The sequence below is a fragment of the Manis javanica genome, chromosome 15 (genome assembly GCF_040802235.1).
Source record: "Manis javanica isolate MJ-LG chromosome 15, MJ_LKY, whole genome shotgun sequence".
NCBI lineage: Eukaryota > Metazoa > Chordata > Mammalia > Pholidota > Manidae > Manis > Manis javanica.
The window spans coordinates 39,621,453-39,639,597 of NC_133170.1; the positions used below are offsets into that span (position 1 = coordinate 39,621,453).

The 18,145-nt window shown below is 40.1% G+C and overlaps 1 protein-coding gene and 1 long non-coding RNA gene across 4 annotated transcripts in view; one reads left to right on the forward strand and one right to left on the reverse strand.

Moving 5' to 3' along the window:
- ANKRD28 (ankyrin repeat domain 28) overlaps window positions 1-10,488 on the reverse strand; it is a 213,738-nt gene extending 203,250 nt beyond the window's left edge. For all 3 annotated transcript variants that reach the window (XM_073223458.1, XM_073223460.1, XM_073223457.1), the window contains exon 1: window positions 10,240-10,488. In XM_073223458.1, the coding sequence (XP_073079559.1) occupies window positions 10,240-10,266 (27 nt within the window). In that variant the 5' untranslated portion in view covers window positions 10,267-10,488. The remainder of the gene's footprint in view (window positions 1-10,239) is intronic.
- Window positions 10,489-10,674: 186 nt separating this feature from the next.
- Window positions 10,675-17,040, forward strand: LOC118967862 (uncharacterized). Its single transcript, XR_005055153.2, has 3 exons — window positions 10,675-10,926; window positions 11,583-11,681; window positions 13,197-17,040. It is a non-coding gene; the product is annotated as an uncharacterized lncRNA (long non-coding RNA).
- The last annotated feature ends 1,105 nt before the right edge of the window (window positions 17,041-18,145 follow it).

Here is an 18,145-nt window from a genome sequence, read left to right on the forward strand (position 1 = left end):
CCCACAGAATGGCTAATAAGGAAAACTGCAATGGACTGAGCTGGGAGACCCCAAAAAGGCCAAAGGAAAGTGACAATGATGTAGGATATGAGGAGGCAAGGAAGTATTGGTCAATATCTGATAATTGAAGCAGAAATCTCAGAAAACCTACTTAAAATCTCAAAAAACCTACCAGTAGTAAAAGCTGTCCCACATGTGAGAAAAAATATCCTAACCAATACTTGACAAATCAGGTCAAATCTTCTGCAGGGGTCAGTTTGCGGCCAAAGTGAACCTAGCCGACTAGGTCAAGTAGGTTCCAGTGTAGCAATGCTCAGGTTCACTGTGGGTGAAGAAGTGGGAAAACCAACAATGATAAAAGCAGCTGTGATCAGAGAAGAGAAATTCCAAATTCCAAACTGTGGCTCCAAGATGCTGAGGGAACTGGAAGGTAAGCAAGAAAGAAGTTCATTTGACTTTCTAACAGAATCTTGGTCTAACAGGTAGAACACTGCAAATAAGGAAAATAAAATACAAACTGGTTGATCAGTGACATTTCAAAAGCAAAAACAAGAGGTTCCAAACCAATAATGCACAGGGACATGCAAAATGATCTGCATATTATCCATCATCAGTAACAATCAGTCAGCACATCTAAATTTAACTGAAGGTGATACATAGAAATTCAGGTTTATGATGGAAGATAGGCTGAAAGGTAATTTGTTTTAATAAGGGACTCGATTTAAAATAATTTACAGTAAGTTTCTTACAATAACAAGGTGACTCATTGTTAGATGATTGGATTAACCATTATTTAACATGCACACAATCTTCCAGAACACTTTTGCAACACATTTATACAATAGTTACACCTCCTGACTGGTTTCTAAGTTGGGAAATACTCCAATCAGGTTCCCTTTCATTGTTCCTGCTGTAGTAGCAAATGAGAATGTCTGAAAGGTTACAACCCATTAGTCTCATCTATTGAGGTCTCTTGATTCCAGCCATCTCCTCATATTTGAATCACTTAAGCTCTCACACACATACTATTTTCTAACTACCTGCCTATACTTTGGTTTAAGGCACTTACTGACTGGATCCACCTAATATTACACTTGCTGTTCTGATCTACTCACCTGGTTTCAACTCCATTGCTCAACTCTGATGCTGCAGTTTGCTTTTACATACCTTTAAAAGCCAGCTGTTCTTAAACCTCAGGTCCAACTAATTCCATTTCTTCAGGATGTGGTTGTCCCTTGCCTACCTGTTACACTCTTGTATTGAACCAGGTCTGACACTCTGGAACTACACACTGCCTAGCATGTAAGCTTTCAAAAAGTGGGGAAACCTATCACCACTCAGAGAACTGTCCAATACAGAAGGCTGTTGTTTATACACATACACACACACACACACACACACACACACACACACACTCTTTCTCTCTCTCTCTCTCTCTTTCAAAGTCCTCTCTGAACTATCTGATTTTTTCCTGATTAATTTACACTAATAAAAGTATAATACAAAAGACAGTTGGTAGGTCCTATCTGACTTCCACCATTTCTAATCAGAAAGTTCCCTCAAAAGGAAAAGGGGAAGAGGAAATGCAATAATTAAGATGTTACTTAAAAAAAAAAAAACTTTAGGTACCTGCAGGAAAGCTTAGTCATATAATCTGCATCAAGATTAAGATTTGCAGTTCTCCAGTAAAGTATGCCATACCTTCTTGGTGGTTGAGATTAAGAAAAAACATGCTCAAACAAAATATCCCTTGTAGTACAAATCTACCAAAAATATACTTATAGTTTTTGCTCCTTTAAAGGAATATTTTGTACAGGCTTATTATGTACAGCTCTTAACCATCAAGGATGAGAGAACATTACAAGAGGGTAAATAAAATCTCATTAAACTTCAAGAAGGAAACCCAACTCCACCATTGGGTTCTATTAGCCACTTCTCCCTTGATGCTTTCAAAAGCATAGATAAGATCACTGCCCTTATCTAATTCCATCTTATCCCATGCTAGAAAGAAGAGACCCTGTTTTAGACTCAGATGCATTCCTTATATCAAGGACCAGCACATACAAGTGTTTGTTACATAATAAAATAATCAGGATGTTAATTATAACCATTCCATGGAAATTATTATAAATGAAACAATATTTATATATAAAGCCTGGAAGTCAACAGCTGGAGAATAACATACCATGTAAATGCATTTAAAAATAGAAAACAGTACAAATCAAGGGCAATGGTTTCCAAATCAGAATTCGGGTAATAGAGTTATACTGATTAAAGTTTTAATAAAAGATAAATCCCAAATCTATGATATAATGTAACAGATTATTTTATGCTTCCATGAAGTCAAAAAATCCATGTTAATGATCAGCCAGGGTCCTGAAGAGGTGGGAAATGAAACCCAAGCTAACAGACATTCAGCTCTCTTGGGCCCATCACTTTCAAAGTTGCTCTGGCAGATTGATAAGAGGTGGAGAGAGCAGAGGACTGTTCACAGCAGGTCTGTATTTGCCAGGGCTGAACATTTTATATTTCTGCTTAATTTCCTATGGCCAGATCTCAATCATATGGCCATCCCTAAATGCAACAGGTGTTAGTAAATATAAGTTAGTTGGGAACTAAGAGAACAGGAAACAAGTTCTTGATGAAGAGGTTACAGTCTTTAAGAGGTTTTAAAATACAGATTATGGGGTATTGCCACAAGCGATTCTCATTCTGCAGGTCTAACAAGAACCTCCAAAATCTGTATTAAAAGTTTGTCAAGTGAATTTGATGTATGCTCAAGTTAGGAATTACTGACTTAGGAAGTAAAGAATTTGGGGCAAATAAGAAAACATTGCCATGGAAAAGTTTAAAACAATATGCTAGGTAAAAAAAGTTAAAAGGTGATGAAAAAATTGAGCCTTTGTGCCCAAGAGAACAAAGGTGCAACTTGGGAAATTCTTCCCTCGCTCGCCCTGTGATAGATAGCCGTCTCTCATAGCTAACACGGGGAGCTTCTCCTCAGGCTTCCTTTGTCCACCCATTCCATATTCTCCATTATACTCTCCTTGGCCATGAGCTCTTCTCATTCCCTTGAGCAACCTCATTCACTTCAATTACCACTGAAAACATTATTCTCCAAGCCGAGCCTCACATTTAACTGCCTCCTGTAACAACACATCTCCATTTAAATGTCCCACTAGGGCCTCAATATATCTAGAACCGAACTCATCTTATCCTCACACCAGCTCCTCTTCTTGCGCGCCTTATCCACCTAGTAGGTCCCCTGGTCAGAACCCTACAAGTCTCAATAAACTGGACTTCATAGTAAGTTTTTGTGCTTCAAAGAATACCACCAAGAAGGTAGAAAGACAACCATAATGAGAGAAAATTTTTGCAAATCATGCATCTAAGGGACTTGTATTTAAAATATATAAAAAAACTCCCTACAGCTCAATAATAAAAATACAAGTAGCCCAATTAGAAAATGGACAAAGGATTTGAGTAGATGCTTAAAATAATTAGCCATCAGGGAAACTCAAATCAAAACCACAAAGAGATACCGCTGCATATACAATAGGATGGATATAATTAAAAAAGAGACAGTAATAAAGTTACTGGGGATGGGGAGAAATGGAATACATTGCTAGGGGGAAGGGTAAAATGGTGCAGCCACTCTGGAACTGTCAGTTGCTTAAAAGGCTAATAAGTTCAGAATTACTATATGACCCAGTTAGTCCACTCCTAAGTGCATGCATATTCAATAGAAATTAAAACTTATGCCCACACAAAATACTTGTACACAAATGATCACAGCAGTATTATTCGTACTAGTGGAAATAACCCAAATGTCCATCAACTATTGTTGAGTGGATAAAATGTGGTATATGATACAGTGGAATATTCTATTATTCAGCAATAAAAATACTGATACATGCTACAATATGGATGAACCTTAAAAACATGCTAAGAAAAACAGGCAAATACATAGAGACAAAGTAGATCAGTAGTTGTCTAGGCCACAGGAGGATGGGAGCTTGGGGGAGTGACAGTTTAGGGGTAAGAGGTTTCTTTTTGGTGTGATAAAATGGTCTAAAATGGATTGTGGTGATTCTGTAAGTATACTAAAAATCACTGAACTGTTCAATTAAGATTGGTATGCCAGTAATCTGTTTGAAAAAGCTAGCAAACTTTTTAATCCAGAAATTGATGGAAAAGGTTGCCTCTCCAGACTGATTTATGTATACTTCCTATGAAGATATAAAGTTTATATGGCTTTTTGGGGTACCTCAGGTAACAGGAAATAAATGTAGTGCTCCATCGCAATCACTCTCATTCTGTGCTTCTGGAACAAGTATTTGTTAAAGAAGCAATTTTTTCCTGATTTCCCTTTTTTAATATTTTAAGTGTCCTGTGCTTCATGTTTTAATATTATCTGTGGCCTGGAACCCTTAAGAGGAGAAAAGACATACTTTTAAGTTTATAATAAATAAATATCAGTAAACCATCACCAGTCAAGAATTTCAACTGAAATTCACTAGTCAAAAGCGAACTTCTCACTAAAGCTGTGACAGTAGTAATTCTAACCAGACATTGCTTTGTTTATCAATCAGTATATACAGAGAAGAACCCTGGTAAGTTTTTTTTTTTTTTTAATCAGTACCACATAAGGAAGGTAGATCAATCCCTTACTAGTATAACTAACAGTGGTAGGGAAGTAGGAGTGGATATGAAACCTAAATTACTTGAGAACTTTAATCACCGTATACAAAGTACTGTTATACTTTAAAACATTATTAGTTTAATTAACTAGAGATCTCATTAACTTTTGCTTTTCATTAGAAGTTTTACTGTGTGATTGACTTGATATGAACTGTCTATAGGATGTATTACACAGAACAGAAACGCTTAGTCCTAAATTATTTTCTGTAGGCACAGAACTTTATCCAGAGGCACTTCACTTCAGCCCAGTTAAAGTACTTTCACCAAATATAAATTTTACATCTAGAAAAATATAAAGGAAGATAAAATGCTGAAAAACCTAATGCAACCCAAATCTAGTAACTTGGACTATCTGCTTTTTTTTTTACTACCATAATCAATACTTAATTGCACTTTTAATGCTTAATTTACACTAGTGGTGCTATGAGACAAAAAACTGTCAATTGTACATATACGTGAGCCCATTATAGCTATGAATATCTTTTAAAGATATACTCACTCCCATTCAAACTTCAGCTTAATACTTAATGTACTTAGTTTGTACTAAATGTTTTACATATGTTCTGAATGTAGCCACCTAACTGGTTGGTCTTGGGTGTACCTGTTTGTCTTTTGTAATCTACTCTTCTAAAACCTATAACGTAGTTGTTATTTAACTTCTGGTGTCATGCACCCCTCAGAGGATCTAATAAAAATGTTGAACTCTTGAGAAAAGTACATATATGCCATTCTTCCTAAAGCCTTTTACAAACCCTAGATTAAGAAAGACCAGCTGACTGCCCATGACCCACAAGTAAAGTTCAAAATTCTTAGCTTTGTATTCAAAGTACTTCATAATGTGGTCACTGTTCTAATTAGTTAAATCTTTCTCCCATCATTTCCAACTACCCATACCTACCAGATCTACCTCCTCACTACTGCAACATAGATACACCATCCTCTTCTCCTGGTTTGCCGTCATAGTTCCCTCTTACTGCTTTCCCGCACAACTATTTTCTTTCACTAAGTCCTTCCTGTGAATCCAAAATAGCTCCCTTGCCAAGAGGGTTTTCCTCTGCCTACAATCAGATCACCTGATACTTTCTAAACTCTAAACATGTTATCTGCATCTCTTACGGAGCTAGCAAGGTTCTACAAGGTAGAATTTTTCCAAAAAAAAAAAAAATCAGGAAAACATAGAACACACTTTTTAACTATGTTAGCTACATTTCCAAATATGTTTTTCTTTAACCTCTATGCACCTTTTCATGTGAAGCATGTAAGACACTGTGCATTTATGTCTTCTCTCCTTTTCTAGTCAGTATGATTCTTAAGGGCAGAGACAGTAGCTACTGCACTCTTGCGTTCCCCCAGTCTCCAGCACAAAGCAAGGGGATACTCAAAACAAAATACCTGAATATCAGTGTTTTTCAGACAGTGTGTATTCCCAATTATAAGATGTTTAAAGAATCATCAATTTTTTTTTGAAAGGCCAAATAATATTGTGCTTAGTGGATTCTTAACCACTAACCCAGAAGGGAGCACAAAAATGGTTTCTACACAAAGTAATCCAAATGTAAAAGCTGTTATCCTTTACCACTATTGGAAATAAAGTTTAATTTCAGTTATAAAACAAACTCAGAAAATAGAAATAAACAACATCCCAGATTATACATATGTACACCACAGGAGGCAATAAAACAGCATAAAATACAGGAACTTATTTTCTACAAACCCTTAAACATGATATGATCAACTGGTTCCTGCTACAACATGGAAGAACCTTAAAATGTTATGAAAAATAAAATTAATCAGACATAAAAGGCCACCTACTGCAGGCAAATTCATACAGAAAATAATTAGTGGCTGCCAGGAGCTAGGCAGAAGGGAAAGTGGGTAGTGACTACTAACAGCTTTTTGGAGCAGTGAAAATATTCTGGAATTAGATAGTGGTAATGGTTGTACAATTTTGTGAATACATTAAATATCACTTTATTGTATACTTTAAAAGGGTGAATTTTATGGTGTGTAAATCACATTTCAATTTTTAAAAGTTTATAGTCATTTCAGCTATTTTATTTCAAAGAAAACTTTAACAGGAATCTTACTTTGTAGTTGTTTTCTCAAGCTGAGAAACTGGTTCCATACCAAGTGACTTTAAATTCTTATCAATGGTAAACTACCAACTTTCAAACATTTATAGACTTTCATAAAATCTGGATTTCTGACTTGCTAAAAAAAAAAAAGAAGAAGAAAAAACCCTGGAGTTTTAAAGATACCAGACATATCTGCATAGCAACAATGGCCTGGCTCTGTTGGCCAGTATCTCCATCACTCTCTGTTGTCTTCGAGGTAACTGAAGCCAAGTGTCATTTGCAATTCAGTTGTGAGTTTATTATCCCAAATCTAAACAAACACCTTCTACCTTTCTTATTAGGGTATACTATGGATCACTGCTGACAAATTAATATGTAATTATGTAATTGGTCGAAGTGTATGAATTTCCAGTTATGAGATGAGTAAATTCTGGGATTCTGATGTATATAGCATGGTGACTATAATTAACAAATACATTATATATATATATATATATATATATATATATACACACAAACATGCAAACATATATATATTTTTTGAAAGTTAAAGTAGATCCACAAACACAAAACAAGGTAACTATGCAAGCAGATGGAGGTGTTAGCTATCTTGTGACAATCATTTCACAACATGTACATGTATCAAAATCATGTTGCATACCTTAAACTTACAGGTATTACATGACAATAGTACCTCAATAAAGCTAGAAAAACAAATTTTAGATGTAATCAGGCGTGATTACATTTTACTAGCTGCAAAGATACAAATCCTGACAGTTGGATGAAACTGCTGTTACAAATTCAAGTGATATAAAAACACATACTGTATGTAAATACTTTAATACTTTACATACTTCAGTGGAGGAAAAAACAAAGGAAAATTCGTGTTTCTACTCCTACAAACAGAAAAAACATTTTCCACTTCATTTACAATTAAAAATTATTTTCATCTACTAATAGAAAGTAGTACAGTGATAAACCCTAAGTATTCTCAAATTACAGGTGATACTTTGTATATCATTACAACTAAGTATTAACAGATACTATATAAAACTGGAAGAGTACAACTGCTTTATAACTGCAATTCATAAATATACAAATTTCAAAGTACAGTTGGATTTTATGTCCAACTGAAAACACAATGGTGTTATTACCCTCATATTAAGTGTTGGACCAAAAGAGAGAAAGCTGTCATACTCAGATTATTGATTGGATGTGCTTCTGGGCACAAAGAAAAACAACCCATTTATAGCTTCTAAGTATTAGGCTGTATTTGTAAAGCTAAAAAAAAAACAAAAAACAAAACACAAGGTGCATATGGAAATAACATAAAAACTAGATTCTTTCCATAATAACATAAAAAGGATTCCTTCCTATCTCAACTAAAAATGAGGTTTGGGTGAAATGCTATGTCAGGTACCATCCAGCTTTTAAAATTCTGTGTACTTTTCCAGATCTTCCCCTTCTGTTCTCCGCATAATTCAACTAGTGAACTACTTTTCTTTGTGGGAAAAGTTATAATAGTATTTGTATTCCATTTCATTTTTACCATCACTTCTAATAGCTAACAAAATATCGACATGTAAAATGACTTCTAAAAGCAGATATTCCATTTGAATTAGGCAAAACAAACTCATTTCTCAGTCTTCCAGAAGAAAAACCAGATGAGCCAATAGTAGTTTTGAGGTAAACTTCGAAGTTTTTTTGCTCTCTGAACCATACCGCTTAACTTGTCCACATTATCTTCAAATTTACAGATGACATTTTACATATCTTTAGTACCACTACTAATAGATACTATATAAAACTGGAAAGTGCAATTTGATTATATGTCCAAGTGAAAACACAATCTTGTTGCTGTTTAAACCTGATGGTGAATAAAATGGAACACTCTCCTAAAAGTTCACCAAATTCCTAATGCATACAATGATCCAAATTGCAAAAATAACTTTCAAAAGTGTAGGAATAGAAACAAAACAAAAATCAATTGCTACCTCACCTACAACTTACAGAAGCACAAAGTGCCATTAGTTTGACAACTATTAGTGGAGAATCTAGATCTTGAGTTTCACACCATTAGGACTATAATGTTGAGTTAACTGTACAGGAATTAGCAGGAATTGATTATGCTCTATCTGTTATTCTTTAACAGTGTTGCCCATAGAACTTTCTGATGATAGAAATGTTCTTTATCTGTGTGGTCCAAATCTAGTCAATAGCCACATGTAGTTACCCAAAACTTAAAATGTAGCAAGCAAGACTGAAGAACTCAGTTTTCAATTTTATTTAATTTTAATTAACTCAAATTTAAGTTTACGTGTCTGATGGCTATCATGTTGGAAAAGCAGCTCTATATTTTTAAATACAATGTATAAACTTGACTAAGCAATAGAGTTTTTCAAAGTATCATTTCCTGATGATGTTACCACAACTGGAAACCTTCCCGACCCCACATGATACAAAAGTTCAATCATCAGCCTAAATATAAAATTCACTTATGAAGAATTCGTGATTCTACTTAGATCGAGAATTCAAGGTACACTATTCACAGACACAGTATTTTTATTTTTTAAGAAATCTCAGGTTTTCACCCATTGTTTTTACAAAAGGGGTACTAACTTTCGTAATAGTTTACCAACGCAAATTACTTTCCCTTAAAATCTTTTCAATATCTTTTGCTGTGAAAAACAAATGGCAAAAACTAATTTCTCTGCATTACGTTAATTTCCCTTTTCCCAGAAGAGAAGAAAAAATACAACTGTTTGGAAGACTCTACATACACAGCCTGAAAGCCTTGTTACCTATCTTTCGGTGTTTTCAGGTGTACAAATCATTCTAATATAGTTATGATTTCATTCCTGGACACAGAGTATTTTTTCAATCCAAAAGCGTCTTGACTCTTTAGACTCTTCACGTATTCTTCGACCAGCTCTTTCTAAATCAAGAGAAGTAACCAAAACGGTGCCACAAGATGTCAAAAAAAAAAAAAAAAGTCTGGGAACTTGCACGTTGAATAACCAGTCGCTAAGTAGAATCAACCTCCTTTCACCCGGAGAGAGCTCGCCTCCAACTACCCGGGAAGCAAACAGGCGGGCAAGGTCGTGACCCTAGGTCACGGAGGCCGGCCCCGCCCGCGCCCGGCAGGAGGAAGCCACCTGTTCGGCCCGGGCCTCACCTGGCAGGGGAGGCGCACACCAGCAGCGCGCCGGCCGCGGATTCCCGGACGCCAGCATGGGCCCCGCCCCTCTCACGCAGGCGGCCGGAGGCGGCGGCGGGCTGCCGGTGGCACGTGGGCTTTCACGGCCCGCTCCCGGCTGACAGGCAGGTCGTCCGCGCCCCCGCCGGCGCCGCCTCCCCCGCCCCCGCCCCCGCCCGCCGAGCGGGCGCCCCGGCGGCCCACACCAATGGCCCGTACGCCCTCCCTCCGCGGGCGGCGCGATCCTGCTCGCCGCCCCTTACCTACCTGGTCACGGAGTTTGAGAAGCGCCATGGCGGTCGCCGCTTCCGCCCCAATAGCCTCGGCCGCTGCCCGGCACCGCGGGGTCAGCGGAGAGAGCGCTGAGGAGTCCGCGGGCGGGGGGCGGTGCCGCCTCCCGGGCCGCCCGCAGCAGCCACCGAAAGGTGAAGCGCCGGCTGGCCCCGCCCTCCTCCGAGGACTCCCCGCCCTCTTCTTCCCTTTCTTTCTCTTCCCCTCGGCGGCCGCTCCAAGCCGCCGCCACCGCCGCCTCCTCACGCCCCTTTCCCGAAATACCCTGGCACCCCCGCGGGCGCGCCGCTCCAGCCCGCGGCAGCGGCGGTATCCAAACTCCACTCCACAATATTACCACCACCGCCCGCCGCGATTGGCGGCCGCGCGGGGGAGAGGCCAGAGTAAGCCGAGCGCTCATTGGCCACGCCGCCGCGCCGCTCGGGCACCGCCCCGCCGGGGCGGGGGGGCAGCGCGTGGAAGCGGCCGAGGGTGGGCGCGGAGCCGGGAGCGCGGGCGGAGGCGGCGCGAGTGCGTGAAGCCGGGGGAGGGGTGGCCAGGTGTTCCACGCGCGCCCGGGGCTGAAGGTGGGGGTGTCGGGAGCACGGGCTAACGGCCCTGGGCTCGCACGTGGAGGCGCGAGTGCAAGCGCTCCCCAAAGCCGGGGGAGGATGAAATACCGGGGTGAGGATGGAGGACCGGGATGAGGGGCCGGAAGGGCGAGAGGTGGGCGTCTGGGGGCTGCAGCCCTCCTGGGAACGGCGCGTGGAGACCGGCGAACCGGCCTCGCACGTGGAGGGAGAGTGAGATTGCGCCTGGGGCTTGGGGCGGAGGAGGGAGTCCAGAGAGTAGGGGAAGCGGTGGGAGGCTGCCGCCCTCTCGGGGCAGAGGGCAGGGCCAGAGGGAGGCGGCAAGACCCGCCGTGGATCGGAGGAGAGTGCGTGCCCTCCGGACCTGGAGGGGTGTGAGGAGACCCGGGGATAGTTCCTCCCCGGGAGCCACCGTGGGGGAGGGGAGCCCCGCCGCAAGAAGCGGCGGGAAGCAGCGTCTGCAGCCTAACAGGTTGTGGACGCCCGAGCCCTTGTCAGCCTGTAGTCCCAATCCGAAGCAGGGTTGGTTTCTCCAAAATTCCCCTGCAGGTTTGCCTATTTTTCTCTTCTTCTTTCGCATCTGAAGGGTTTTGCCTCTCACTCGGGAGAAATCAATTAAAAAAAAAAAAAGATGGGCCGGATTTCCAATAAATAGCATCCTTGGATGGAAGAGAAGAGAAATGACTCCCTCATTCTGCCACACACACCCCCACGCCCCCCCACAGTTCTGAAACGGCTTTTCTTTCTTAGGAAGCCGCACACTGTTACCATTCCAGGCTTGTGTGGGAGAAGACTGTTGTGTGCCTGTGTCTGTCCGGCCCGGCAGCTCCAGTCCCTGGTTAATAAAAGGTACAGAGGTTAGAACACAAATATGTGACGTCAGGCTTGATTTTAAAAGTCCCCTTCTTCCTACATCAGTTAGATCTCTTGGGACAGACTTTATTTAAAGGATCTATTTGAGTCTAATGGCTGTCAAGAGAAAAGGGGATTATGCAAGGACAGTCAGTTGTAATGCTGTACTTACGTAACTAAACGTTTATAGTCCCATAAAAAATGAAAATATCAAGGGGCAAAGTGAAAAACATTGCCGATCAACTAATAGGATGTATGATCCATTCAATATTCTTTGACATATCAATGCCTTGATTCTGTAGACACAATTTCATGTCTTAAGTTACATTCCTCATAAATTATGTTTTCTATTTAAAATGGAGGGATTCTCATGAATGAGAGTAGCAGTCATGCTGAGGCTCTTGGATGTCAAACTTCTCTTTCTTTGCATTATCCTAAGTGCCTCACTCCCCTCTACTTCATCAAGTGCAGCAGGTACTATTCGTCACCCAGCCTCTCCTGTCACTTAAGTTGAGGGTGAATGAGTTAATGTGAAAGCATTTGAGTTCTCCAAAACAGGTGTGTGTGATATTACTAGAGTACTTTGTGATTACAAGTCACCTTTGTAAATAATTACCCATGTTCTATATCCAATACAGAGTTCTATCTTAGTCAAGGGGTGAAGGAATTTACCCTCCTTCATACATGAGCCTGTTAAACACTGGATGTCTAGTCAGGAGTTAATACATCCCCTACTCACCCTCCCCACCCCCAATAATATCTCCTCTTAAGTTAAAAAGTTCTAGAATTTAAAAGCACACCAGGAACTTGGTTAGGAATATGGCAAAGATTAACTTTTGGGAAAATGCGAGTGTATTTGAGTGGTGGATGAATTTAAAGTGGGGACTGAGTATGCATTTTAATAGGTCTTGTGATTGAGCTAATGAAACATTCAGGGTTCGTCTGAAATTTTATAATTAACAGTAATTAATGAAAATATTTTATAATGCACCCTCTGACAATCTTGCACATGGTAGACTCCAAGTTCTGCTGATAAGCTTAATACCTAGTTCAGTTCTCACTGTCCACTACCCTGAACTTGAGTCGTAATTTCACCATTTGTAAAAACAAGTTTAACATCTGGTCCATTCTCACACAGTCAAATAAGATAGTGATATGAAAGGCTGTGGGAATTCTGCAGGACCATTCAAATTTAATATTACAACAACTACATTTCCATAGCTGGAGAAAGGGTAACATGATTCTGAAAAATAAGAATTAAGAAAACATATTTGAGCAATAAAATGAAAATAGAGTCATGTTCAAATTCTGGCAATATATTTAAAATCTTTATTATAAAGTAATTGCTGCCTACTATAAAATATTCAAATATTAAAGCAATTTATAGTATTGAAAAATCCTGTCATCAAAGCCAGTGAGGCCAGGAACTTGAATGATGTCAATACTGTTTTCTCTCCCACACTTTCTTCTCCCACCTTTTTCAAACATAACTTTCATTCTCCCTTATTACAGCTGGCAACTCTACTCACATTTTGAGGACCCTGCAGTTATAGACAAAACCTCAAATTTTAGGTCTCAAGGAATGACTAATCAGGTGGGCTAGATGCATGTGACCTTGCCTCAGCCAACCACAACAACCAAGGAAGCAAGGTCTTAGAATTGATAACAGCTTCCATTCAGAATTCCCATCTAAAATGATGGGAGGAAGGATGTCATCCAGATGAAACCACCAGGGAAACTGCCGTGAGTTGGCAACGACACCATATTTTATTTAGTGTGCTGCTATGTGTTGGACACATGTCAGTACCTTATGTGCTTTACCTCATTTAAATTTTTCAATGAGCTCAATAATCTCTCAGTTTTGAGCAGATGATGCCCAAAGAAGTTGTGTGCCCATAAGTTATGCTAAGTGGCAACACCTGGATGTATGGGGGCCTTAAAAGCCAGAAAAGGGATTTACATGGTAAGAAACAGACACTTATTGATGACTTTTGAGCCAGATGATAACTGTATTATAAAACTAATGTTTATGAAGAGCCTGAAATACATGGAAAATTCATATAATAAATTGCCAAAGCAGCAAAGATAACTTAAGAGGCCTAGAGGATAGCATTAGAAGACCCAGGATACATCTGAAAGAATTTCTGAAGGAGAGAAGATAAGACTTTGAAAGAGAGGCAATATCCATGGGATAATGAGAGTCTTTCATACTTGAAGAAAACTATGAGTTATCAGGTCAAAGTAAGGTGCTAAGGCTCAAGCAGCTTATGTACATAGTAGTGAAATTACAGAGTACCAAAGCAATAGAAAAATGTTAAAAGTTACCACTGAGAAAAGTCAAATTATCCTAAAAGGAAAGACAGTCATCCTGTCAGATTTATAAGCAACATGAAGTGACAGAAGACAATGGAAAATATCTTCAAAGTATTGAGAACCCATAACTGAGAAACTAGAATTTTATACCTAGCTAAGTCATCTTTCAAGAGGAAGAACAAAATCAACACATTTTCAAAATTTAGTATTCACAGATGCTTGTTGAAAGTAATACAAAAGAATATAAGAAGAAAAAGGCTGAACACAAAAGGAATTACTGAGATTGAAGAACGAAAGGTAAATAAATTAGCAAGTATTTTAGCTAATCTAATTTAAGTGCCAGTATTTTTGAATTTTAAAAACAGGTAAAATTAAAATACCACCCCTCAAGAGTATGGTAGGTAATAGCAGAAGGAAATTCTGAATTAAGGACTAGACTCCTTTTGTTCAAGAATGAAATATTCCTTAACTTTAGATGTTAATAAATTCTTGTATTGGTTAAGGTTTCTTATGAAGACAACAGGTTTGAGCAATAATTTTTTTTTTTGGTTGTGATTCATAATTTAATGGCCATGTAGGTCCTTGTCCTTATTTCTGCCCTCATAGGCGCACTACTCTTGTGTCAATGTATTCTGCTCAAAGCTTAGATGTGCAGGAACACTTCTAGGCATGTGTTCACTGGACAGTGTCTCTTGAGGCAGCAGCTCCTCAGACCTGGAAGCTAGAGGTTCATCTTTGAGAGTTGTATCGTCTACTCTTTGTGCTCTGCCACAGGTTCTGCTGCAGCTTCCCCTGGAGGAGGGTACTGAGCCTCATTGCTGTGGCCTGGGGTGGGGGCCACAGCCCCACCCATATGTAATTCCAGCTCCAGCAGGAATTTCTTAAGTTGATGTTCAGTGGTTCTTAGCGTCACTGGGAGAGCTAAAAAAATAACAAGTGTGGGCTAAGCTTCTAGAAAAGTGCCCTAAACCATGCAACAGAACTGGCATGAAAAAGAAACTGTTACTACTACCATCCAAGCATCAAATGCCAGGAGCTGAACTTTTCTCCATCCACTCCTGCTGTCAGCATCAGTGCCAATTCTGTGTTAGAAACTTGAGTTACAACTGCCACCACCTCTGCAAACTGGATCCATCTGTTTCTCTGCACCAGGAAGGTGGAAGCTGTATGCAGAGCTTATATCCTTGCAGTCATTAATTTCCACAGGTGCTTCTGGTTGACAGTTTATGTCTTTGGCCTACCTTCTAGCTGCAAGGGAAGCAGGAAATTTGAGTTCTGAATTTTATACTGGAGAGGTGGGATCTATGCCCAGGGAATTACACCAAATATAGAAAGGGTATTTAAAAGATTCCAGCAGCCTTGAAAAATGCCAGAGTCTGCTATTGATAGGCATATTAAACATTGAAAGGTATTCACCAAAATAAACAAAATGTAACTTCTGAGCTTAGAGAAAAAAAATAACCTATACAAAATGTAGTTACTGGAGTAGCAGGCAAGAAAAAAAAAGCAAAGTAAAAGTATGATAAATAAATTCAAGTAAGATCATAGAGAAAAGTTGAACTAGGTTATTACAATAAAAATAAATATAAATATATAAATGGTTTGGGGCTGTCTATTCATGATAACAACAGACATTTAGACTGGATTTTTAGAAATCCAGCTATGTGCTGTTTGCAAATATATGGTAAGAAAATATTACCAAAATGTCTGATAGAAGGCAATTTTTAAGAAAACTACAAAGAAAATACCAAAGATTTGTGCATCCAATACCATTAATATCAGACATAAGAACTTAAGGCTAGAAGGACTGATAAAGATAGAGAGGTGATATGTAGTCATCCTAAAAGGAGCTCTCCACCAGAAATACGTACAGTCATGAACATGTGTACACTTTACATACAGAAAAATGTGATGGAATGACATAGAAAAATCAGTAAATGACAATCAAAAACAGTTCAGATGATAAATGGTCAGTGTACCATAAATCAATAAGCTGGATATGTGAGATTATATTTCTACACACATACATATATCCACATAATCAATAGTAAAAAAATTTTCTGTTCTACTCCAAGACTCTTAAGTCCAGCCATTAGACATGTGAACTTTGCCAAATATACAGGAGAAAATGCCCTTGTTTCACAAAGTAGGAAGCTAAAAACCAAGTGTGTAACCAAGATTCCTGATACACACCAGGTACTTCTCAGGCACCGTATCTTCCAAGCCAATCCTTTTGACATAAATAATTTTTTGACAAGTGCAGTTATTTCAACAACAAAGCCATTTCAGACTCACTTCATTTAGTTAAAAGCTCTTCCTAGTGGATCTCTAACTGCTTCAAGTATTCTCTGCTGGTGAATGCTCTTTTGTGGTTGAAATACGCAAAAAATGTACATAATAGCATAAAAAATATACAATGTGTACACAGTATATAAACTAAAAAAAACAAACATCTGAATAGAAAAAAATGTTTAAGAGACTGGAAGAAAATATACCACTGTATTAAATGAAATTATATTTGAGGGACAGAACTATGAATCATTTCTTCTATTTTTCTATATTTTGTTTAGTGTGAAATTATGTTCAAAAAGTAGTTTCCAAATATATTGGTGCTTCATGATTCCATTTCATTGAAATAAAAAAACATGTAGAAAGCAACTATCAAAATGGCAAAAGATTATTAAACTATATCAATAAGTACACTGATTGGACTAAAACTCAAAAGGCAGGTGTTATCAGACTAATAAAACAGCAAACCCAACTCTGTTATAGGTCTACAAGAGGCACACCTGCGATTTGAATATATAAGTAGATTGAAAATAAAGGATGGGAAAGATAACAGCACGCAAACAGTAACGGTAAGAGACCTAGAGTGACACAATATAAGAAAATAAACTTTAAGACAAATTACTAAAGACACTTTTTAGAAAGGTCAATATAGGCCAGGATGGCGGCGAGAGTAGAGCAGTTGAAATCTCCCAAAAACACATAGATCTATGAACATATAACAAAGAAAACTCTCCCTAAAATAGAGACCAGAGGACACAGGACAACATCCAGACCACATCCACACCTGCAAGAACCCAGTGCCTTGCGAAGGGGGTAAGATACAAACCCCGGCCCAGCGGGACCCGAGCGCCCCTCCCCCCGGCTCCCAGCGGGTGGAAAGAAACCGGAGCGGTTTTTTTTTTTTGGCGACTGCTTTTTGGAAGCCTTAAAGGGACAGGGATCCCGGTGCTAAGAAGGCAGGGCGGCGGGACGGGTGAGCGGGTGCCTGGGACCGGCGCCTGAGGAAAAAGAATATCGCGCATTTTTCCCTGCGGGACCGGTGGGTGGGTGCCTGAGACCGACGCCTGAGGACGAAGGAAATCGCGCGTTTTTCCCCTTTTTTTTTTCTCTTTTTGGCGAGTGCTTTTTGGAAGCCTTAAAGGGACAGTGACCCCGGTGCTAGGGAGGCAGAGCAGCAGGACCGGTGAGCGGGTGCCTGGGACTGGCGCCTGAGGACAAAGAATATTGCACGTTTTTCCCTGCGGGACCGGTGGGCAGGTGCCTGAGACCGGCACCTAAGGATGGAGAAAATCGTGCATTTTTCCCCTTTTTTTTCCCTCTTTTTTGGCGAGTGCTTTTTGGAAGCCTTAAAGGGACAGGGACCCCAATACCAGCGAAACAGGGCAGCAAGACTGGTGAGTGGGTGCCTGAGACCGGCGCCTGGGGACAAAGAAAATCACGCTTTTTTCCCAATACTAGGCAGGCAGGGCGGCAGGACCGGTGGGCGGGGGCCTGTGGCCAGCGCCTGAGGACAAAGAAAATCATGCGTTTCCCCCCCCCCTTTTTTTTTTTTTGGCGAGTGCTTTTTGGAAGCCTTGGACGGACGGGGACCCCAATACCAGGGAGGCACAGCAGCAAGACGGGTGGGCAGGTGCTTGGGACCGGTGCCTGAGGACAAAGAAAATTGCGTGTTTCTCCCATTTTTTTCTTTTTGGCAAGTGCTTTTTGGAGGCCTTAGGGGGATAGGGACCCCAGTGCCAGAGAGGCAGGGCGGCAAGGCCGGTGAGAAGGTGCCTAGAACCGGCGCCTGGGGGCAGAGAGGGTCGTGCGTTTCTCCCTTTTTTTTTGGTGAGTGTTTATTGGAGGCCTTGGAGGGACGG